General features: G+C 54.3%; 10 protein-coding genes across 10 annotated transcripts; 6 read left to right on the forward strand and 4 right to left on the reverse strand.

Annotated features, from left to right (window-relative positions):
• The first annotated feature begins 4 nt into the window (after nucleotides 1–4).
• Nucleotides 5–1,788, forward strand: P168DRAFT_304498 (Brix domain-containing protein). The gene is made up of 2 exons (XM_024838851.1): nucleotides 5–257; nucleotides 335–1,788. The coding sequence occupies exons 1-2, from the start codon at nucleotides 60–62 to the stop codon at nucleotides 1,466–1,468; spliced, it is 1,332 nt and encodes a 443-aa protein (XP_024692772.1). The 5' UTR covers nucleotides 5–59; the 3' UTR covers nucleotides 1,469–1,788.
• On the reverse strand, nucleotides 1,776–2,841 carry P168DRAFT_327164 (riboflavin synthase). The gene is made up of 3 exons (XM_024841210.1): nucleotides 2,697–2,841; nucleotides 2,513–2,635; nucleotides 1,776–2,435 (listed from the first exon to the last, which is right to left on the reverse strand). The coding sequence occupies exons 1-3, from the start codon at nucleotides 2,725–2,727 to the stop codon at nucleotides 1,879–1,881; spliced, it is 711 nt and encodes a 236-aa protein (XP_024692773.1). The 5' UTR covers nucleotides 2,728–2,841; the 3' UTR covers nucleotides 1,776–1,878.
• Nucleotides 2,842–2,948: 107 nt separating this feature from the next.
• P168DRAFT_268883 (CaiB/BaiF CoA transferase family protein) lies at nucleotides 2,949–4,853 on the forward strand. The gene is made up of 6 exons (XM_024835114.1): nucleotides 2,949–3,218; nucleotides 3,277–3,308; nucleotides 3,372–3,495; nucleotides 3,555–4,059; nucleotides 4,114–4,407; nucleotides 4,473–4,853. Exons 1-6 carry the CDS (start codon nucleotides 3,057–3,059, stop codon nucleotides 4,682–4,684), a joined length of 1,329 nt encoding a protein of 442 aa, XP_024692774.1. The 5' UTR covers nucleotides 2,949–3,056; the 3' UTR covers nucleotides 4,685–4,853.
• A 901-nt stretch (nucleotides 4,854–5,754) lies between these two features.
• Nucleotides 5,755–6,885, forward strand: P168DRAFT_217243 (phf1/phf2 family PHD finger domain-containing protein; the record flags this gene model as incomplete). Its single annotated transcript, XM_024833086.1, has 1 exon — nucleotides 5,755–6,885. A coding segment is annotated over one exon (1,131 nt), but the record flags the coding sequence as incomplete, so codon positions are not given.
• Nucleotides 6,886–7,040: 155 nt separating this feature from the next.
• Nucleotides 7,041–8,855, reverse strand: P168DRAFT_153418 (putative zinc metallopeptidase). Its single transcript, XM_024832810.1, has 3 exons — nucleotides 8,659–8,855; nucleotides 7,182–8,602; nucleotides 7,041–7,121 (listed from the first exon to the last, which is right to left on the reverse strand). Exon 2 carries the CDS (start codon nucleotides 8,597–8,599, stop codon nucleotides 7,196–7,198), a length of 1,404 nt encoding a protein of 467 aa, XP_024692776.1. The 5' UTR covers nucleotides 8,600–8,602; nucleotides 8,659–8,855; the 3' UTR covers nucleotides 7,041–7,121; nucleotides 7,182–7,195.
• A 200-nt stretch (nucleotides 8,856–9,055) lies between these two features.
• Nucleotides 9,056–10,284, forward strand: P168DRAFT_236016 (hydroxysteroid 17-beta dehydrogenase 11; the record flags this gene model as incomplete). The annotated part of the gene is made up of 2 exons (XM_024833502.1): nucleotides 9,056–9,559; nucleotides 9,649–10,284. 2 exons carry the CDS (start codon nucleotides 9,056–9,058, stop codon nucleotides 10,282–10,284), a joined length of 1,140 nt encoding a protein of 379 aa, XP_024692777.1.
• Nucleotides 10,285–10,474: 190 nt separating this feature from the next.
• P168DRAFT_290280 (rRNA-processing protein SOF1) lies at nucleotides 10,475–12,376 on the reverse strand. Its single transcript, XM_024837173.1, has 3 exons — nucleotides 12,352–12,376; nucleotides 11,312–12,291; nucleotides 10,475–11,257 (listed from the first exon to the last, which is right to left on the reverse strand). Exons 1-3 carry the CDS (start codon nucleotides 12,352–12,354, stop codon nucleotides 10,897–10,899), a joined length of 1,344 nt encoding a protein of 447 aa, XP_024692778.1. The 5' UTR covers nucleotides 12,355–12,376; the 3' UTR covers nucleotides 10,475–10,896.
• Nucleotides 12,377–12,687: 311 nt separating this feature from the next.
• On the forward strand, nucleotides 12,688–16,119 carry P168DRAFT_297103 (PCI-domain-containing protein; the record flags this gene model as incomplete). The annotated part of the gene is made up of 6 exons (XM_024838151.1): nucleotides 12,688–12,958; nucleotides 13,023–13,987; nucleotides 14,454–14,505; nucleotides 14,589–15,523; nucleotides 15,596–15,811; nucleotides 15,844–16,119. 6 exons carry the CDS (start codon nucleotides 12,688–12,690, stop codon nucleotides 16,117–16,119), a joined length of 2,715 nt encoding a protein of 904 aa, XP_024692779.1.
• Nucleotides 16,120–16,345: 226 nt separating this feature from the next.
• On the reverse strand, nucleotides 16,346–18,223 carry P168DRAFT_268897 (TLC domain-containing protein). Its single transcript, XM_024835115.1, has 2 exons — nucleotides 17,538–18,223; nucleotides 16,346–17,463 (listed from the first exon to the last, which is right to left on the reverse strand). The coding sequence occupies exons 1-2, from the start codon at nucleotides 18,015–18,017 to the stop codon at nucleotides 16,786–16,788; spliced, it is 1,158 nt and encodes a 385-aa protein (XP_024692780.1). The 5' UTR covers nucleotides 18,018–18,223; the 3' UTR covers nucleotides 16,346–16,785.
• A 36-nt stretch (nucleotides 18,224–18,259) lies between these two features.
• On the forward strand, nucleotides 18,260–20,270 carry P168DRAFT_310836 (FluG family protein; the record flags this gene model as incomplete). The annotated part of the gene is made up of 2 exons (XM_024839429.1): nucleotides 18,260–18,538; nucleotides 18,910–20,270. The coding sequence occupies exons 1-2, from the start codon at nucleotides 18,529–18,531 to the stop codon at nucleotides 20,268–20,270; spliced, it is 1,371 nt and encodes a 456-aa protein (XP_024692781.1). The 5' UTR covers nucleotides 18,260–18,528.
• Between the last annotated feature and the right edge of the window lie 755 nt (nucleotides 20,271–21,025).

Consider the following 21,025-nt stretch of genomic DNA (forward strand, 5'->3'; position numbering starts at 1 on the left):
ACGTTTCTGACCGCGAACACAAATTTACACCATCAATTTCAGCATCACTATCGCCAATCATGGCCAGAGCACGCACGAAGAAGCGCACACATGTTCGCCCTGAAAATACCCCAGCCAACAGTGGCACCAGCTCGCAGAGCAAGGCTCCCAAGTCCATGGTGATCCGAGTCGGTGCTTCGCAGGTCGGCTCGAGTGTCAGCCAGCTGGTAAAAGATTTCCGATTGATGATGGAACCCGACACCGCTGTGCGATTGAAGGTAAGCACAACCATTAGTGGCCCAATCCCTTTCCAAAAGCACAAATACACGATACTAACCACGGCGCCGACTACCAGGAACGGAAAGGCAACCGACTGAGAGATTATACGTCGATGACCGGCCCTCTGGGCGTTACTCACTTGTTTCTGTTTTCCCGCTCCGAGACGGGCAACACCAACCTGCGCATGGCGCTGACGCCGCGCGGGCCGACGCTGAACTTCAAAGTCGAGGAGTACTCGCTATGCCGGGATGTTGAGAGGTCGCTGAAGCGGCCGCGCGGTGGCGGTCAAGACCACAAGACGCCGCCGCTGCTGGTGATGAACAACTTCAACACTCCCGACGCGGACGAGAATTCCAATATCCCGAAACGTCTCGAGGGCCTCACGACCACTCTCTTCCAGTCGCTCTTCCCGCCTATCAACCCGCAAGCGACTCCGCTGACCTCCATCCGTCGCGTGATGCTCTTGAACCGGGAGCGCGACCCCGAGGATGACGGGTCTTATGTGCTCAACCTGCGACACTACGCTATCAGCACGAAGAAGACGGGCGTGTCGAAGCGGATCCGCCGTCTGGACCCTAAGGAGGTGCGCAACAAGGAGCATAAGTCGGCTGTGCCGAATCTGGGTAAATTGGAGGATGCCGCCGACTATCTGCTTGATCCTTCGGCTGCCGGGTACACCTCTGCCAGTGAGACGGAGATGGACACAGACAATGAGGTCGAGATCACGGAGAATGCGACTAAGAAGGTGCTCTCGAAGCGGGAGCAGCAGCGCATGAAGGCGAGTGAGCAGGAGAAGGCCCAGAAGAAACTGAACAGTGCTCCGGGAGTGGAGAAGCGGGCGGTCAAGCTGGTGGAGTTGGGACCGCGCTTGAAGCTGCGCCTGCTCAAGGTTGAAGAGGGCGTGTGCGATGGCAGGGTCATGTGGCATGACTACATGCGGAAATCGGAAACCGAGGTCAAGAATCTGGACAAGAATTGGGAGAAGAAAAATAAGGAGAAGGAGGAGCGCAAGAAGCTCCAGAGGGCCAACGTTGAGAAGAAGCGACAGGAGAAGGCGAAGGCCAAGTCCAATGGGAAGGGAGGCGCTGAGGACGGTGATGCCGATATGGACGAGGAGGATGAATGGTTCAGCGATGATTTCGACGAGGATGAGGGTGCCAAGAAGGAGGAGGAGGTCAACACCGACGACGACGAATCCATGGAGGAGTAAAGAGCCGGGCTGTTATCGCTACGAAGACAACCGAGTGCTCGTACTGCATGGTGTGAGGAATCTTATGACTACATGCGCTTCCAATCCTGCGACGCCGATTCTGTTTATGTACAAGGGATGGCGCTATGGATGACTACACGGCGGGGAGCCAGAACAGCCTTGATCAAAACATCATGGCCAACTCCCGGAACGCGGAACATTGGCTAATGGCGCAGGCCATAGCTACAGCGTCCGTGGAAGACAAACCGTGCCAATGGCGGAGGACAATTGTGGAAGGTATCTAGATCAGGAGCAGACATAATATACCCAAAATTCACGCTATGCTACATGATATATTCTAAAACCCACATTACTATTTACCCATCACTCATAAACCCAAGCTCACTCAAACAAAACGGTTTAAAACCGAATCATTTCTTCAGCTTCTCCTCCACGATCCGCTCCACCATCTTCTCCAAAATACTCATATTGCCTCCCGCCGTCCCAGCAAAATACCCCTGCACACTCTTCTCCACATACTTACCCACGATATCAATCTCAACATTAACATCCTCACCAGCCTTCTTCCCCGCCGTAACAATCTTCTCTTGCGTATACGCAATGAGCATGATCTCAAAGTACCCCTCCTCGCCATCCACCACCTTGGTGACAGTCAGACTGGCCCCGTCCAGCGTCACGTAGCCCTTCTCAACGATATACCGCATGACACCCATCTCGCGCGGACGCAGGCGCAGCACGAGCGCGTTCGCATCCGGTGTGGCTGACACGATCGTCGCGATGGTGTCGACGTGGCCCTGCACGAAGTGGCCGCCCATGCGGGTCTCGCCCTGCACGGCGCGCTCGAGGTTGACGCGCGCGTTGGTCGTCAGGGAGCCGAGGTTGGTGCGACGGAGGGTTTCGGGCGCGACGCCGACTTTGAACCAGGTTTTGGAGGCCGTGTCGAAGGCGGTTACTGTGAGGCAGGTTCCTGTTTGGTTTGGAAGAATTGTGGGTTAGGGTGGGTAATTATTGGTGGAGGTGGAAGAGAGGGTTGGGTATGTGTACCATTCACGCTGATGCTATCGCCCAGATGGACGTCGCCTAGGATCTCCTCGCAGTTGGAGATGGTCAGCGAGGTGCCCCCGCCCCCGCTGGCGGAGGTGTCGAGGGGCTCTAGCGACGAGACCGCTGCGTCATTGTCAATGGGCTAGCCCGGCTAAGACAATGCTGGAGAGTTTAGTTTACTCACTCCCGATGGTTTCGACCAAACCGGTAAACATATTGGTATAGGTATAGTAGAACCCGAGTAGTAAAAGTGACGCAAGGGAGATGGGAGCTTCGGCTACGGTGGAGGCGGAAGAGACACAACGAGCGGGAAGCGAAGTCGACCGACCTCGGCTGGCGGGGGTGGAAATAGTGCAATTATAGGCCTGGCCAGCCGCTTGTCGGCCATCTCCCCGAATCAGAATCTCATCTTGTTCTTCCCCACACGATCACTGGTTTTCCTTGTCCCGAGAGCTTGATTGGTATAAAAACATGCCCAGTTCCTCTCTATAGATTAGATATAGATTGTTTCTTCTTCTCCACGTCGCATGTCTATTCCGCAGCAATGAGTGTCGCATTCAAGTTGATCGCTCGCCGGCCGGCGCTCCCCCACCTCTTCGCTCGCCGTCGCTATACACCGCAATGGCGCTCCTACAGCACACCCGCGGAGGATACACTTCCCTTGAAAGGCGTTCGGGTCCTTGATATGACTCGAGTTTTGGCTGGGGTGAGTTTGTCTTCCGCTTTAGTGATAGTATGGCAAATATTCTAATTGCGCTCTGTAGCCATACTGTACACAGATACTGGGAGACTTGGGGTACGTGTTGAAGCGGAATTGGTTACATATTATTGTCAGCGTGGACTGACATATCTCGCGCAGGGCGGACATCATTAAAGTGGAACATCCTGTCCGTGGTGATGACACTCGGGCGTGGGGTCCGCCTTACGCTCAGTACCAGGATGGGAAGCATGAAGGACCCGGCGAGAGTGCGTATTATCTTGGGGTATGAATCGACACTCCCCATGCAAAGCAGTGCGGCGGAGCTGATTGGAGATGACATAGGTCAACCGCAACAAAAAGTCGATCGGACTTTCCTTTGCTCACAAGTCTGGAGTGGAAATCCTCCACCGTCTGGCTAAGGAATGTGACGTCCTTGTCGAGAATTACCTCCCGGGGGCGCTGAAGAAATACAACATGGACTACGAGACATTACGAGCGATCAATCCCAAATTGATTTATGCCAGTATCACTGGGTACGGCCAGACAGGCCCCTACAGCAACCGGGCCGGATACGATGTCATGGTGGAAGCCGAGATGGGCCTCATGCACATCACCGGAGCGCGGGACGGCGACCCCGTCAAGGTCGGCGTAGCCGTCACCGATTTGACCACCGGACTATACACATCAAATGCAGTTATGGCCGCGTTGCTGGCGCGGGCGCGGACGGGCAAGGGACAACATATCGACGCTTGCTTGAGTGACTGCCAGGTCGCAACACTCGCCAACATCGCCAGCTCGGCGTTGATTAGCGGGAAGAAGGACTCCGGAAGATGGGGAACCGCGCATCGTAAGTCATTACGTAGTTATCCCGATGATGGTATGGATTTCTAACTATTGTCAGCGTCCATTGTCCCGTACCGGAGCTACAAGACCCTGGACGGAGACATCCTGTTCGGCGGTGGCAATGACCGGCTCTTTGGTGTGCTGTGCGACCGGCTGGGTTTCCCGGAGTGGAAGACAGACCCCCGATTTGTTACCAACAGCGATCGTGTCCAACATCGCGAGATTATCGATGGCCTCATTGAGGAAACAGTCCAGAAGAAGACCACCCAGGAATGGCTGGAGATTCTCGAAGGCAGCGGGATGCCGTATGCCGCAGTCAACGACATCCAAGGGACACTGAACCACTCCCACGGTGAGCCTCGAAGGTCTTCCAGTTGTAATTGTTGACAATTTACTAATTGTGGCCCTCCCATATAGTGCAAGCACGAGGAATGGTCACCGAGGTCGACCATCCTTCTTGCGGGCCGATCAAGCTCGTCAACACGCCCATCAAATATTCCCACGCGACGCCTGGAGTCCGAACGCCGCCTCCGACGTTAGGCCAACACACGGATGAGATCCTGGGAGAAATCCTGGAGTATGAAAAGGATGATATTGCGCGTTTGAAAAAGGAAGGTGTGATTGCGTAGTTTATCGTGGGTGGTTGCCGCTCACGGATGTACATAAGAGAGGGGTTCGGCAATCAGCAGAAAATGCTAGACCGTATATAAGCTGTCACATTACACCATAGCAAATGACGTAAATATAGAATATATATCATATTTGAATGATAATTCAGATGGGAACGGTGGAATGTCAGGTCAATCCATATATCTGGGGGTGAATGAGTGAACGGACAATGGAACATGTAGAAGGAATCCAGGGAGATGGGCGTGGTCACGTGTTGCTATATAAATCTCTGGATCGGCTCATCATCTACTGATGATGCCATGTGGGATCTTCCTCACTGGCAATAGAGTCTCGCCCTTATTGACGCTTTTTTTTGGCCGAATAAACTGTGTCAGGGGGTATGACACTTCCAACAGGAGATTCCTCCTCAGTGCCTTGCACCACAGAAACAATAGAGACGGCACCTCCCCCAACTCATGCTTCTCAGGCCTCCACGTCGGCCTCACATCCCACGGCGCCTACGCTGAATCAGTCAAGCCCTGAACCCTCCAAACCAGACCGGCCGTCAAGTACAAACTCCACTCGAGTTCAGATTCCGAAGCTCTCTGCGGCGACTACCGCTCTTTTGGCACGAATCACGGGTAATATCAAAGGGGGGCAACAAAGCGATGATCATCCGAACAGTATCACTTACGGCAACCCTTATACACCTGTTAGTTCGTCTCGAACTTCTACGAATCAAGGTCTGGACTATCGAAGCTCTCAGACTCCAGCCAGAATGAGGACTTCTTCCGCGATTCTTGATCTCCCTACACCTCCATTCGTTTACTCCCATCATATGACCGCCCCAGCGGTCTCTCATCAGACAACCGCCGCTACATCTACATCTATACCAGCACTGCCTTTTGGGAACAATGTGAAATCGGGTCTTGTTGCTATCGCCCCAAGGCCTGCTGTCGTGCCCTCGTCGGTGCCACCAGCGCCGTTGCAGTTTCACCAACCCCCACAGCCCCAGTTATCTCCCCAACGATCATCAGCGCCACTGGCCCCATTACCAGCGCTGGCACCGGGACCTGTTCCCATACCGCCACCAGCCTCACAGCCGCAACCGGTAGCATCGGTAACCGAAGTGACCTATCCAAAACTCACTCTATCCAAACCAAAGAAACCAGTTGCCAGTGCTCGCTCACGCAAAAGCACTAACGGGACTAAACGGCCGAAGAAACGCAAACGGGGCAATGACAGCGACAGCGAGGTCATCCGGGCGGGCGACTCGAGCACAGATGAGTCGGATGTCGCGCCCATCACCACGCAGACAAAGTCTGGCCGACAGGTGAACCGACCCTCATTGTACGTGCCCCCGCCAGCGTCATCGCCGAGCGTCTTAAAGGAAAATAATCACAGTCATCCGACAGACGGGTCGGACAACACACACACCCCGCCTACGGCAGCCACTCGAAAACGAAGGCGAGTGTTCCGCAGAGGAAAGGATACCATCATCACTTGTGTCCATTGTCAAAGGGGGCACAGTCCACTCAGCAATATGATTGTCTTTTGCGACGAGTGCAACAGTGCATGGCACCAGCTGTGTCATGACCCTCCCGTCGCGGCGGAAGTTATTGCTATTAGGGAGAAGGAATGGTTCTGTAAGGACTGCAGGCCGATCCAGATTGGCATTACACAACCGACGGTGGTTAGAAGCAACCCGAGCATGGGCTTGCAATCTGCGCAGACCCGGCCTCCCGTTCACCTTCCTCTGGTTCTTCCGAAGACAGAAGTCGGAGGGGAAGGCTTCTCGGAGGACGAGCGGAGGGGGTATCTGTCAACATTTTCGCATGCTGCCCTTGTTGAGCTACTTGTCACAATATCAAGTAGTCACCCTACCCTACCATTGTTCCCCGAGGATCTGAAAACATCACAATCCTCAAATTTTTCTTTCTTGCCAAAGCCGGCCGCGGCGCTCCCAGGGAGTCTACCCTTGGGCAGCTCTACTACTCACCCTACATCCGCTGTACAAAACGGCATATCAACAATTAATGCCCACTCCATACCCCCATTTCAATGGGAAGCGGACAATTCCGATGATGAAGTGGGATATGAAGTCGAAGAGCACCGTCTATATCCGAGAGCCGGGAACGGATTCAAGCTTCCATTCGATACCAAAGACATGGACATAATGCGCGAGGACGTTGCCTGTCCGACTTTTAGCTACACGTTGCATGGTCCTGCACGTCTTCGAGCGCAAGATGGCACTTCAGCTCCTGTCTGGGGTACCGTATGACCTTTGGCGATCCTTTCTTCGTTTTCAGCTTGGAGTATGGGCTAGCGTGCAACTCATCATTAATGACCGATCAGCTTTGAGATATGTCCTTTTTGCTTTGCATGACCCGGCGGTGTTTGGGATTCTGGTTCACGGTTTGGACTCATGTTAATATCACATCAGGCGCTGGGGGGCTTCTATATCCATATCAGCACCGACCAATGCAAATCCAATCGGCCCCGGCCGAATATCAATACCATCACTCCCACCACTATACATAGTTATATATCCCATCCAGCTTCGAAACCCATGGAGATAGCTTCAATCTCCCTCCGCAAATGACATCCCGATTGATCCTAGATGGCGGATCCCACACCACCTCCGCGACGCTATTTCGCGGCCGCACAACATCACACCCAGTATCATCTCGAGCGTAGATGAGCAGTAAATCCGCACAGTCACCAACACCAACATTCACCCCATCACCACCATCCTCCTCCATCCCAATCGCCGCGCGCGCCCGCGTAGACACACACTCATACAAAAGCTCCGCATCAGCCCGACTACCCGCCTGGTAAACCCCAACCCCAAGACAAGCCAAACCCAGCGGATCCGCCGCCCCCCAAGGCGTAAACGCATTCCCCACATTATTCACCCCAACAACCGCATCAAGCCCATACTCGCGCACCAACCGCGGAACCTGCAGCGTCCCCCTAGGCGTCGCCATCCCCTCTTCCTCACCACCCCCCGCCGGAGGCGCAGCCATATAGAGATCACTCGTCGGCAGCCCTACAAAGCTAACCGGTAACTCATCCTCAGCAATCTCCCTCGCCAGACGCGTCCACTCCTCCCCAAACAGCGTCAAACGCGTACAATGGCCTAGCATTACACGCTTCCGCGTGCGTCCACCCGTCCACCCACAGCGCCTCAGCACGTCAAGCACCGTCCAAACGAGCGGCTCGCGGCCAGGATCAAGCGTGTAGTCGAGGTGGAAATCAAGATGCAGGTTATGAGCTAGCGCCGTCCGCACAGCCCACTCGATATTTCGCTTTGCGGCCTCGGGGTCTGACTCAACGTATGGCGTGGAGCCCAGCACGTCGACTCCATCGCGTAGCAGGGCAGACTCGATCAGCTTTCTATTTTCGGCGCCGTGGGCGCCGGAAAAGACCGGGTCCTGCGCAAAGCAGACGAGTTGCATCTTGCAGGCTTCAGCCCAGTGGGCTTTGAGAGTCAGTGCTGCGTCGAGGCAAAGGTGTTGCACTGTTGTGTCGACTTCTACGAAGGCGCGGAGGGCGGTTACGCCGTTGGCGAGAGATTCAGCGAGGAGCCATGAGCCGCGCTTGAGGAGGTCGGAGGCTTCGAAAGATTGCTTTGCGGTTGTTGTGGAGGTGAGCGCTTCGGGGAATGTGCCTGTTGTTGGGGCTAGGTGGGCGTATTTCGGGTCGTTGTGGATGAAGGCTTTGTCGAGGTGGATGTGGGGGTGGGTGAGGGCGGGGAGGACTAGGGGGGGTTCTTGAGCTTGGCTGGTGTTGGTGTTGTTGGTGGTGGGAGTGGGAGTGAGGGCTTTGATGCGTCCGTTGAGTTCGAAGGTGATGTCCCAGGTGGATGATAAAGTACTGGATGAGGGGAGACGGATGTTGTGGAGGGAGTGGAGGGGGGTGAGCTGAGGTGGCATTGTCTGTGATGGCGGTAAATATTCAATTCAAACACAATGTAGCAATAAACCTTGCTTACAGTTGATGGTAAAGTAGGATTTAGTTGAATAGAATAGAGAGTTGAGATGATGTGGAAGAGCAAGATGCAGATAATGCAAGTATATATTTCTCCGCACGTGAGGGTCGTCCCCGCATAGAATCCGTTCCTATCGCGTCTTCCATTTTCTCTCAAATATCTCCCCGCATCTCATTAAACCTTCAATATCTTATTGTGTACGTCTCAAGGTTGCAATATTGAAGACTGTACTCACGATCATTTAAATATTGATCACACTATTCTTACATGGAGTCACACGCCTAAGCGCTAACCGCCATGGCGTGACAAACACCATAATGCTATCTCAATAACCACCCCACGACTCTAAATCCACGACATACAAGTACTCTAGAAATCAAAGGGGAAAGGATAATATACAATGACAAACCCACCGCGCGCCTTCAACTCATACCCTTCTTCCCCAACTACCCAGCAAAGATGGTACAAGGCCCTCACCATTGATGTCCTGCTCGCCGTCCTCAACCGCACCATCCTCCACCCCTGGGTGGCGTGGATCCTAGTCCTCAGCCTTCGTGCCCAAGTCACTCCCTACACCGACCTCTCTTTCGTGATCGCTACCGGCTATGCAGTCTTCTTGACCTTGATCGCCGTCGGCCGCTCCATCAACCATCGCGTCGCGTACGGTCTTCCGCGGCCCGTCGATCTCACCGAGGAGGTGGTCATCGTGACTGGCGGCGCCAGCGGCCTGGGTCAGGTGATCGCGCGCATGTACGCTATGCGGGGGGCGAGCGTCGCTGTCTTGGATATCAAACCCCGTGAGGAGATAAGTGATGATGAGATGAGCGGTGGGGCTGAGTATTACTGTTGCGATGTGGGGGATCGGGCGATGGTGGAGGCAACAGTTGACCAAATTGAGAAAGAGGTATTTTTTTCCGACTTTGATATACTCTATCCTTTGATACCCTATGTCGACTCGACCTATATAAAAACACAATGCTAATAATTCAACAGCTAGGAACACCCACCATCCTAATTAACTGCGCCGCGGCTAGCATAAACGGCCTCCCCCTCCTCTCCCTCCCCGCCTCCTCCTTCCAGAAAACCCTCTCCACCAATCTCTTCTCCGTACTCAATACAACCCAAGTCTGTCTCCCGCGCATGCTCTCACCCTCATCCTCACCGTCCGACAACGAAGACACAGAAGCCCGAGGGGGAGGAACCATCGTCAACATCTCCTCCGTAACAGGCGCCCTCTGCCCCGCAGGTCTATCAGACTACTCCGCCAGCAAATCCGCCCTCACGGCCCTCCACCACACGCTCGAAGCCGAGATCCGCGCATCCGGCACCAACGGCCGCATCAAGATGCTCCTCGTCGAGACGGGGCAGATCGCGACGCCGCTGTTCCGCGCTGTGCGCACCCCGAACGCGTTTTTCGCCCCCGTGCTGGAGCCTGTGCAGGTCGCGCGCGCTATCGTCGATGCGGTTGATGCGGGGGAGGGCGGTACCGTGAGGTTGCCGTTTTTTGCGTCGCTTGTGCATTGGTATGCGGTTTTGCCGGCGGGGGTGCAGAGGGTTGCGAGGTGGTTGAGTGGGATTGATGGGGCCGTTGCTGAGGCGGGGTTTGAGGGGGGTTTGAGGGGTGTCTGAGGGGGGAGAGGGAGTTATAGATTGGGTTTTCTTGAGGTGGGTGTGTGGTTTGTCTTGTTGGTACATAATGATCGGGTGTCGAGATGGTGATATACCCTAGGTGATGCTGTATTTATAACTAATGTGTTACGCTTGGATGAGTTCGGGCGTTATGAACTACGTATCTGATGTGAGTCGTGGGTTGCTTGTTCATTCATACATTCATTAAGGTTGATTTGGTACTCCGTTATAACCGGAGTCGTGAACTTCTGACACTAACTAGATACAAGTGGTGCGATGTGAAGTACGTGCACAGATTGCGGGATGTGAGGCTGTGGGGTTGGGTACAAGAGTAGCTCTCAACAAACGAACCCGAGCATAGACTCGAAGTTGAGATAGCTACTCCCGCACCGGCGTCTTGCATGCGAATGCCATAACCCCGTTCTAGCGGGCTCTTGGATCATTCAGTGACCTCCTATGAAGCAGGCGCCGTGTAACGCAGCAGCCACAGGTTACACACGCGGGGGTCTAAGCCGCAGAAACGGACCAGATGGCCGACGAAACGCTCCAACGGATGGGATGAGGGATATGGATATGCTGCACCAAAGAAGGTGCTCCCAAGGGACAGGCGGACTACTGCTCTTTACTCAAGATCATCTTCTCGCGCTCGCTGCGTCGCTTGGGCAGCGCATCCTGCTTCGTGTGTTTGCGAACGTTCTCGTGGCGTCTCTTGAGAGACATCAGCTCCTCCCGCTTGATCTCGCGAGCCTTCATGATGGGCTTGGGCACGTGGCGCTGGCGCTTGATTCGGCGGATCTCGGGCATGTGCGAGTAGCGCTTGACCAGCGCCTGATCGTACTCGAGCTTTGCGCGCTGGCGGCCGCTCTTGATACCGCTGCGGTCGGAGGCCTTGGAGCGCCATAGTCGGACGTTGCCGTCGTCGGAACCGGACAGGATGTAGTTGTTGTCGGGGGTAAACCTGGCCGAGAAAACACTGCTTGATATTAGAGAAAGAGTTTCCGAAAAAAAAAAAACAAAGATAACTTACCGCTGCATTCTCTTTGTGTGGTAAATATCGCGCGAATGGCCCTGGGCTCTGTTCCACAGGCGAACCGTACGGTCGTAAGATGCCGTCACGAGCTCCTCGCCCGTGGGGCTGAACTCGACATCCATGACAGCAGCAACGTGGTCCTTGAGCACATTCAGGGCACGATCCATCTTTCGCATGTCGAAGATATACGCGTTGTGGTCTTCGTTGGCCACGGCGAAGTTAAAGGCTTCCATGGGGTTCCACGCGATAGCGTTCGACGCCAAGCGGAGCGTCATCTTGCTGAGAGGCGACGAAGTCCGCAAGTCGTACATGATAACAGAGCGATCAATGCCGGTCGAAGCGAGAATCGACGTCTCCGTCTGATTGAAAGCGACCGAAGTGATGGAGTCGACGCTGGTGGGCCAGTGCAGCGTCTGCGAAGGCGTCGAAGACGGCCGAGACAGGTCATAGATAGAAATCTGGGACGATGACACCGCAAAGAAAGGTTGATCCCGGTGGTGCGAAATGCTGTTGAAGGCGCCTTGGCCCAAATAGGTTGCCACGGGCGGGGAATCGGACGTGGAGTTGTATGGGTCGAACAGTTTTACCGTTCGATCGCTCGCACACGACAGTAGCTTTCGATCGGGAGTCCAACACATTCCTTTGACGATATTCTCATGCGCCTGTGTATTCCACACCTCACCTCGCGTCGGCAGATCCCACACCTTGATGACGCCGTCGCCGCTGCCGCTGGCGAACCGATCTAACGACCCAGGATCCTTAGCCATAGAATAGACACCATCTACATGGCCATCTCCCATCTGACCGAGAAACGGCGCCGCAAACAACCGCTCCAGCTTGACAGCATTGAGCGCTCTGGTGTATTCACGAGCTCGTTCGAATGGATGCTGATTCGGGTCTAAATTCCGGGGCTGTCGAACGACGCCTGTCCCGGGGGCCTGCTGCGAGGCAGTAGGGCGAGAAAGCGCTTTGATTTTCTAAAGTCAAGATAATCAGTAAGATTATTCCAAATATTTCCTCAGAAGGAGGAAACTCACCATGGCGCTTTTGCTGGGGTTCTGTGATACAAAGACGGAATTAATTTCTGGTAGGAAATTTTTTAGTATATGGGAAAGAAATAATGGTAGACGTTTGCACTGTTTGACAAAGCAACCCGCGGGCGGTGAGCAGCAGCAGCAGCAGCAGCGCAACAGCTCCCGGTGACGACTTCGTCAGCCATCGCCAGCCTATCCTACCTCCATCAACTATACACATACATTGACCATCCTCCTTCCTCGCTGTGAGGCTCGTTATCCTCCGTATCCGACCTCTCTTTATTGAACTTATACGCCCCTTAATTACTCTAGAATACTTCTCCCCCATTCCTGAAAGTCATGGCGACGTCCTCCTCGTCGACCGCTGAGCGGATACAAGAAGCTCGGGAGATCCAGAAGAAGGATCCCTCCAAGGCTGGAACCGTCTACCAGGAGATCCTTGCTCAAGGTCCTGGGTCGTCGGAATCTTCGTCTCGCAACTATGAGAATGCCTTGATTGGGCTGGGACAAGTCTATCGAGATGAGAAGAAGGCGAATGAGATGGCGGAGCTCATCCAGACCAGCCGTGATTCATTCTCGTCATTCGCCAAAGCAAAGACGGCCAAGATTGGTAAGTTGGGTCTAGCATGAAACGCTGCAATGTCTGGTCTAACGGATTCTCTTTTCTCGAATAGTCCGCCAGCTGTTGGACCTTTTCAGCGAAATCCCGAACACCCTCGATAGCCAAACTGCCGTCATCCAGTCCTGCATCGAATGGGCAATCGCCGAACGACGGTCATTCCTTCGCCAAAACCTCCAGGTCCGCCTGGTAGCTATCTACATGCAGAAACAGACCTACTATGACGCTCTTACCCTTATCAACCCCCTCCTGCGGGAGCTGAAGCGCCTGGATGACAAGCTCATGTTGGTCGAGGTGCAGTTGTTGGAGTCCCGTGTGTATCACGCTCTGGGGAACCAGGCAAAGGCCCGTGCGGCACTGACCGCTGCCCGAACTTCTGCTGCCTCCGTCTACACGCCGCCTACCTTGCAAGCTAGTCTGGACATGCAGAGTGGTATGCTCCACGCGGAGGATAAAGACTTCAACACTTCATATTCGTACTTCATTGAAGCCTTGGAGGGGTACAGCTCGCTCGACGAGAGTGAAAAGGCGACCGCAGCGCTCCAGTACATGCTGCTTTGCAAGATTATGTTGAATCTCGTGGACGATGTGACGAACTTGCTAGGTTCCAAGCAAGCCCAGAAATACGCCAGTCCACGCCTGGAGGCTATGAAGGCTGTGGCCCGAGCCCACTCCAACCGGTCCCTGGAGCAGTACGAACAAGCCCTGTCGGATTATCGATTCGAGCTGGGCAGTGACGTGTTTATCCGTAACCACCTTCGTCGACTGTACGACGCCATGTTGGAGCAGAACCTGATCAAGGTCATCGAACCGTTCAGCCGCGTCGAGCTGGACCACATTTCCAAGATGGTCGGGCTAGACACACAGCAAGTGGAACGCAAGCTGTCCCAAATGATTCTGGATAAGGTGATCATTGGCGTGTTGGACCAGGGTGCGGGATGTCTGATCGTCTTTGACGAGACGGAGCGCGACCAAGCGTACGACGCGGCATTGGATACCATCGAGAAGCTGAGCAATGTGGTGGAAGAGCTGTACACTAATCAGGCATCGCTACTGGAGTAAGGCGGTGGCGGGTTTGTGTTTATGTTGAGGAATGATATAGCATCATGAATGGATATTACCTGGTTCCATTATAATTTATTAGATAAGAGTCCGTAATTTGTCAAGTCCAATCTATCTTCAACTCTGACAATGGGAGTCACTGGGCAAGATAGTGGAACCAATGCCACCGATGCCTCAGGTGTCAACAATACCCAAAGCGGGATAGCGTGATCGCGATGAAAGAATCGCGACTCGTTCATCTCTTGATCCGCCTGGGGAAGCGTAAATGAGTTAGCCTGTCTCCCCTCGGCCCATCCAAATTTCTCGGCTTCATCCCACAGGTGTCTCCGAACCTTGTTATAACCCTTGCGGGCTTACTTTTACCCTATCGCCACCAACCATGAATGCCCCAATGCCACCCAACTACGGGCGCGGCTTCCCTCAGGCCGCCCAGCGCTCTCCTGCCACGCCTCGTCGCGGTCCCCCGGGACCACCAGGTTCGTTCCTGCCACCCCTTGATTCTCGGGATCTGATTTATATTTGGATTTGTTCGCCCCTGTCTAACATTCTATCTGTTCAGGACCTCCTATGCCGATGCCCATGCCCCAACACGCTGTTCCCCCCCAGTACATGACTGCCCAACGCCCCATGGGGACCTTCCCCAACGACGCGGCCCTCCGTCGCAGTCGCAAGCCCACGGACAAGAACATCCCCGATGACGTCGAGGAAGTGATTATCGGAGAAGGTGTACAGCAGTACAAGAGCCTGCGCGAACTCGAGAAGCGACTGGACATCGCCATCGTGCGGAAGCGTCTCGACATCCAGGACTCGATCAGCAAGACCGTCAAAAAGTACCGCACGATGCGCATTTGGATCTCGAACACAGTGGAGGGTCAGCCGTGGCAGAGCAACGATGCCCAGAACAGCATGGCCCCAGGGAGCAATCCGGGCTCCGGGAGCTACAAGGTGCGCGTCGAGGGCCGTCTGCTGGACGATGGCTCCGACACCACGGCGCCCGAGGACAGTGAAGACGAGGACGAGGGTGAGGAGCAGGAGCAGGACCAGGCGAATGGAGACGCGATGGATCATGATGGCCCTTCGGAGGCCAACAAGTCGGCTCCGTCTAAGCGGGCTAAGCAGCGCTTCTCGCATTTCTTCAAGGCGATCACGGTCGAGTTTGAGAAGTCCTCGACGGCGAACCCGGATGAGGTCAAGCCTGTCCACTGGGTCAAGCCCCAGCTGCCGGCGAACGCTGTGACGCTGCCGCCTACCGCGGATTTTGATTCCTTGGAGTTCTCGCGAGCTTCGCAGGATAACTTGAATGTTACTGTTAGTCTTGTTAGGGATGAGACGCCTGAGCGATACAAGTTGAGCAAGGAGCTGGCAGAGGTTCTCGATGTTGAGGAAGAGACCCGAAGTGGCATCGTTCTGGGCATCTGGGACTACATTCGCGCCATGGGACTGCAGGAGGATGAAGAGAAGCGGTTAGTCCGCTGTGACGATCGGCTGCGAGCGGTACGTGTTCCACTTGAACCTTTATCCTTCTATCCTTTTTCCCCTGAAGCTAACATTGTGGATGTGTGATAGATCTTCGGCCGGGATCAGATGTTCTTCCCTCAAATCCCCGAAAGCATCGGACCCCACACCAGCCCCATCGAGCCGATCAAGCTCCCGTTCACCATCCGCGTCGACGAGGAGTTCCAAAAGTCTCCTATGCCCACGATCTACGACATCCAAGTAGCCGTGGAGGACCCGCTCCGCTCCAAGATGATCTCCCTGACACAGAACCCGCAGTACTCCGGGGTATGCGCCAGATCTCCACGCTGGACGACCAGGTGGCTCTCATCATCCAGGCCCTGACACACTCGCGCGCCCGCCACTCGTTCTACACCGCCCTGAGCAAGGATCCCGCTACCTTCGTCCGCCGCTGGGTCAACTCCCAGCGCAGGGATCTCGAAACCATCCTCGGCGAAGCCACTCGCGGCGGCGGCGAAGACGGCAGTGGACCTGAGTTCCGCCGCGGCGGTCCCAATAGCGCTTGGGATACGCCTGTTGCGCGTGAAGCGGTGCGGTACATGCTTGCCAAGCCAGAGGCTATCATGGGACGGTAAGGGCTGTCTGTTGTGTAGAATAGGTTTGTCGGTGTGTGTGTGTCTTTGCTTGCTATCGTTGTTCTAGTATTATTGGTGGCGGGGCGGGGGCGCTCTTATGGTGTTTGTTTGGATGGGTATCTTTTCTTAGCTATATCTTTGAATGAATTGATTCATAATTGATGCAATACTTGGAACATTTTCCTTTGAATAAAATAGGAGCATACGTGATCGAATATCAATAATTCATGCTTCATTCAGACTGTTCAGATACTATCTCTATTCTGCATCGAAGCTGCGTAGCACTCCAGCTTCAGCTCACTATTAAGAAGCAGACTGTCGCTTCCGTAACACAGCTTTATACTGATAGCTATAACCGCATTCCAAACAGCACACCAACAAATCTACCACCAGAAAATGCCAATCATTCGGAAAAGAGACAGGAGAAGAAGCAAGCCCAGTCGTTGCGAAGACCATCGGTGATTCATTGTATTATATCAATAAAAAAAATGAATAGATCTTGTGTTTGTGTAGTGCCAGAGGCACATAACATCCCACTCACTATCTAGAACTGACGCCGCAGGCCATATATAGGGGTGCGGAGGTAGTGAGTAGCTAGAGAGCGAGATTGAGAGAGAGAGAGAGAGAGAGGGTGAGTAGGGGGAAGAAAGAAGAAGATGGGAGTGGTTAGGCCCTCCGAGTCCGCTTCTTCAGCTCATCACTTCTCGCGGCATCCACCCCCGACGCGACCTTCTGCTGCGAGGCCTGATCGCCCAAATATAGCGAGCCCTCCTCTTCCTCCAACTTGGTGGCAGCGTCAAGCACGGCCTTCTGCGCAATATCCTCCTTGGCGGCCTGGGAGGCGGACTTGTCCTTGTTCTCGGGGCGGAACCGCTTCAGGACGGTCTCAACCATCTTCGAGAACCAGTAGTAGTTGAGCGAGTTGAGGATCAGGTTGGAGGCGACGTAGGTGAGGACCAGCCAGGTGGGGACGCCGGCCGCGGTGTGGGACGCGTACTTGGAGATTTCGGCGCCGGCGCGCGCGCACGCCTCGTCGACGCAGAGGGCGCCGTCGCGGAGCTGGAAGACCTGCGTGGTGATGTCCACGGGGGTCAGGGCGGAGACGCCCGTGGCGTCCCAGGTTTGTTTCAGGGCGTACCACATGTCTTTGTAGACGAGGACGGACTGCCAGGTGCCCCAGATGAGGCGGCAGGAGAAGAAGGTGAAGAGGAGGGCCATGCCGTTGTACCATTGGAGGTTGCTGCCGGTCATGTTGATCTTGTCGAGGAACCAGTGGATGTTGAGGAAGGGGGAGGAGAGCTCGTAGAGGATGAAGATGGGGCAGTAGTAGTTTACGAAGGGTCTCTGTTTTGTGTTTGGCTGGTTAGTTGGATGTGGGAGGGCCGTTGAGGGGAGGAGATGGGATGGGAAGAACGTACGAAGCCGAAGCTGAATACCCAGAGGGCACTGATGGCGTGGAATAGCATGCCGACGCCGAACATGCGGAGATGCATCGTGCTGATGATGAGATCATAGACGAAGTATCCCAGAGCCATGGATCCCACCAAAGCGCAGCCACCTGTGTATCCGTAGACGCGCTCGCCGGCGGTCATGGACTGGCGCTCCTTGTCGGTGAACATGACCCACAGAGCCAGGACGCAGATGGAGATGCTCTGGATCAGAGAGACAACATGGACGTCCCAGTTGAGCTTGGTGCGCTTGTTGAGACTCGGGTAGTGGTGGGGGAAGAGGATCGGGGAGAGCCATGGGGACAGCACCGAGTGGATGAACTGGTAGCCTAAGAAAAAGATGATAACCTCATGGAAGTGATCGGAGAGGCCAGGCAGGTTGACACGCTGGGCCCAGGGGTCGACGACGTCTCGCAGCCATGCTGGCGGCGGCGGTATAGGGTCCAACATGCCGGTGGTTCAGACCGACGGGTTGGTAGGTAGATGATGATGTAGATGGTGACACAGCAAACACCCAGCAGGAAACACAAGGATGCAAGAAGGGTCGCTTGTTAAGTAAGCGGGGAAGAGGGAAAGGTGGACTAGAGTCCAGCCATGCTGAATGAGGGGAAAGAGAAACAAGGCAGGATTGGATCGACGATATATAAGACAACAACCGGTCTGGAGCTGCCTACACCTTCAGGCTGCCAAGGGAAAAACGCTGGCGAATAAGACCGAGGCCTGACTGCCTCGTCGCCTGAGTGCCTGACAGTTGGGAATCTGTTGGGACCGCTGACTCAGCCACGTGACACTTGGACTCGACAGTCATCTGACCAATCACTTGACCTGCTCATCCTCCCGGGACTATATCTTCCTCCATCAGACAGACCAGACGGTCCAGGGTGATGCTTTCTCATGATCAATTGGTCTTCCTGCATCTTCCAGACCGCAATATGCAGGACTGTTTATCCCTGCGGTCAAAATGACCGCTTGTATTTACCCAGACAACACAGCGGACGCCACATACACAGGGACATCCCACAAACATGTCCCATGAAGGTTGGCCATGGAGGCTGGCTCCACAAGTCCTGCCCTATCGTGCGACACCTTGCATGATACTATTGAACTGGTAAACATGGACGTGCAGTGAGTCTGATCGGGGATGTGGCTTGGTGTGGTTTCACAGACGATTTACCTTACCTACGATGATGGGAGCATAATCTCTTGCCGGGTGGCTTACCTGACATTTTTCATGTCTGCTACTTTACTCAATCAAAGCTGGCATCTCTAATTTCACTTTCTCTTACTCTGATCTCTTGTAAACGACCATCCTATCTCTTTCAGGAGAAACTCAACATGAAAGACAACCAATCCCTCATCCAATGGGCCAAGATCCTCGCCCAGCACACAACCATCGAGTTTGTCTGGCTCCAATTCGTGAACAACAGCGGTAACACGCTCGTTCGTATCCTTCCCGTAGCCAAATTCACGAGCATGCTCCAAACAAACAAGCTGCTTACCCTCGCACAAGCAATATGGTACCTCGTGCCAGGCGATGCCGTCGCCGAAGGCGGCACACCATCGGGGGCATTTAGCCTGCTACCAGACTTGGACACAGCATACATACAGCCCGGATCCCAGGGCACGCGATTACTAGTTCAATGCGATTGCGTCCGCAAGAACGATGCAACCCAGCAGGCGCCAGAGTGCGCGCGCACCCGTCTGCGTCTCTTGGACGACACCCTCCATCACCAGCTGGGGGCCGCGATTCGCGTCGGATTCGAAGTAGAAGTCATCTTCATGCGACCCCAGAAACACTCACAAGCCGATGGATCCACGAAGACGACCTACGCCCCAACGGGGCTCTTGCACGCCTTCTCCAACGTCACATCCGAAGACTACGACTACCTCGACCTCGCCGAGGCCCTATCACGCGCACTCGCCGACGTCGGCGCCCCGCTCGAGCTCTTTCACGCCGAAGCTGCCCCAGGCCAGTGGGAATTCGTGCTCCCGCCCGAGCGCCCCGTTCAAGCAGTCGACATGCTTGTCAAAGCGCGCGACGTCATCCGCACCGTGGCGCGCTCGTTCGGCCTCCACGCCACGCTCCACCCACGACCCTTGCCAGGACAGGCAGGCACAGGCTCCCACGTCCACATGTCCGTCAACGACCCAGCCACGGGGGCCCCCTCACCAGCAGCACAAGCCGAGCCCTTCTTCGCAGGCATCTTAGCACACCTGCCATCGGTCCTGGCATTCACGTTATCCCAGGAAGCAAGCTACTCGCGCGTCGCGACGGGCCTCTTCAGCGGCGGCGAATATGCGTCCTGGGGGTGGGAGAATAAGGAGATAGCGCTGCGGCGGATCGAGGACCACCGGTTTGAGCTGAAGCTGATGGACGGGCTGGCGAACCCGTACCTGGCACTGTCGGCACTGCTATCGGCTGGGATCGACGGCCTGCGGAAAAAGATGGACCTCACTGCTGGGCCGAGCGACGTGGCGCCTGCACTTCTTTCGGAGGATGACAGGGAGAAATTGGGGATCACGATTCAGCTGCCGCATACGCTTGCGGAGAGTCTGGCGGCGCTGGAGACGGATCATGTTATGTGTGAGTTACTAGGACGTAAGATGATATATCCGTATGTGTGCGTGAAGCGAGGGGAAGACAAGGTCCTTGCCAGTATGGATGCTGAGGATAGGCGGGTGTGGCTTATCTCTAGATACTAGGAGCTATCTACTAGCTTCGGGATATAGGTTTTATCTTAAAAATAAATAGGATCACTCAGCTAATGCACTTCGTCGTTTGATTTCTCTTCATCACTTGAGATACACGAGGTTAGTATCAAAAGTAAGCTACACTGTTAGGTTTACCTTCTGAATAATGGGTATATTAGTACTAGTGTCACTTTATACCAGTAGTCCCTATCTGAATGGTCAAAATCAAGATGAAGAGCGAAGGACGAAAGTCTCACGTACGTGAGACGAGGTACAAACGCTCATGGTACTAGTAGCCCTAATTTATGAAGCGATCAAGATCAAAACAATGACCCCCGAAGAAAAAAAGATAAAAAATAAAAAAGATAAAAATGCAGGATTCATAGAACTACAACTCCTTTTACGCCCATTGATGGGAGATTGATAGGTTGGTGGGTATTGTAAGAATCGATATTATCAATGAGAAAGACTCTAAGAAGATAGAGAACAAATAAAACTGATAATCTTATTCGATATGGCTAAATTAATGTAGTAATAATCTTCAACTGATGAAAACAATAGTACTACCCGTCACAGTATAAAGAACTCAATTACTGCACACCCACTGGAACTCGACTCAGACGAGCTGGGTTCATACTCTGGATCTGTGGCCTCGAGCTGCGTCCGAATGTGGCCGATGGTCCGTTGGAGGGCGAGACGACCTTGTGCTAATGTCAAGATCTCCCGATATTGGTCCATGTTCAGCTCAGCACATTTTCCATTATCAA

The sequence above is a fragment of the Aspergillus campestris genome (assembly GCF_002847485.1).
Source record: "Aspergillus campestris IBT 28561 chromosome Unknown P168scaffold_6, whole genome shotgun sequence".
Taxonomy (NCBI): Eukaryota; Fungi; Ascomycota; class Eurotiomycetes; order Eurotiales; family Aspergillaceae; genus Aspergillus; species Aspergillus campestris.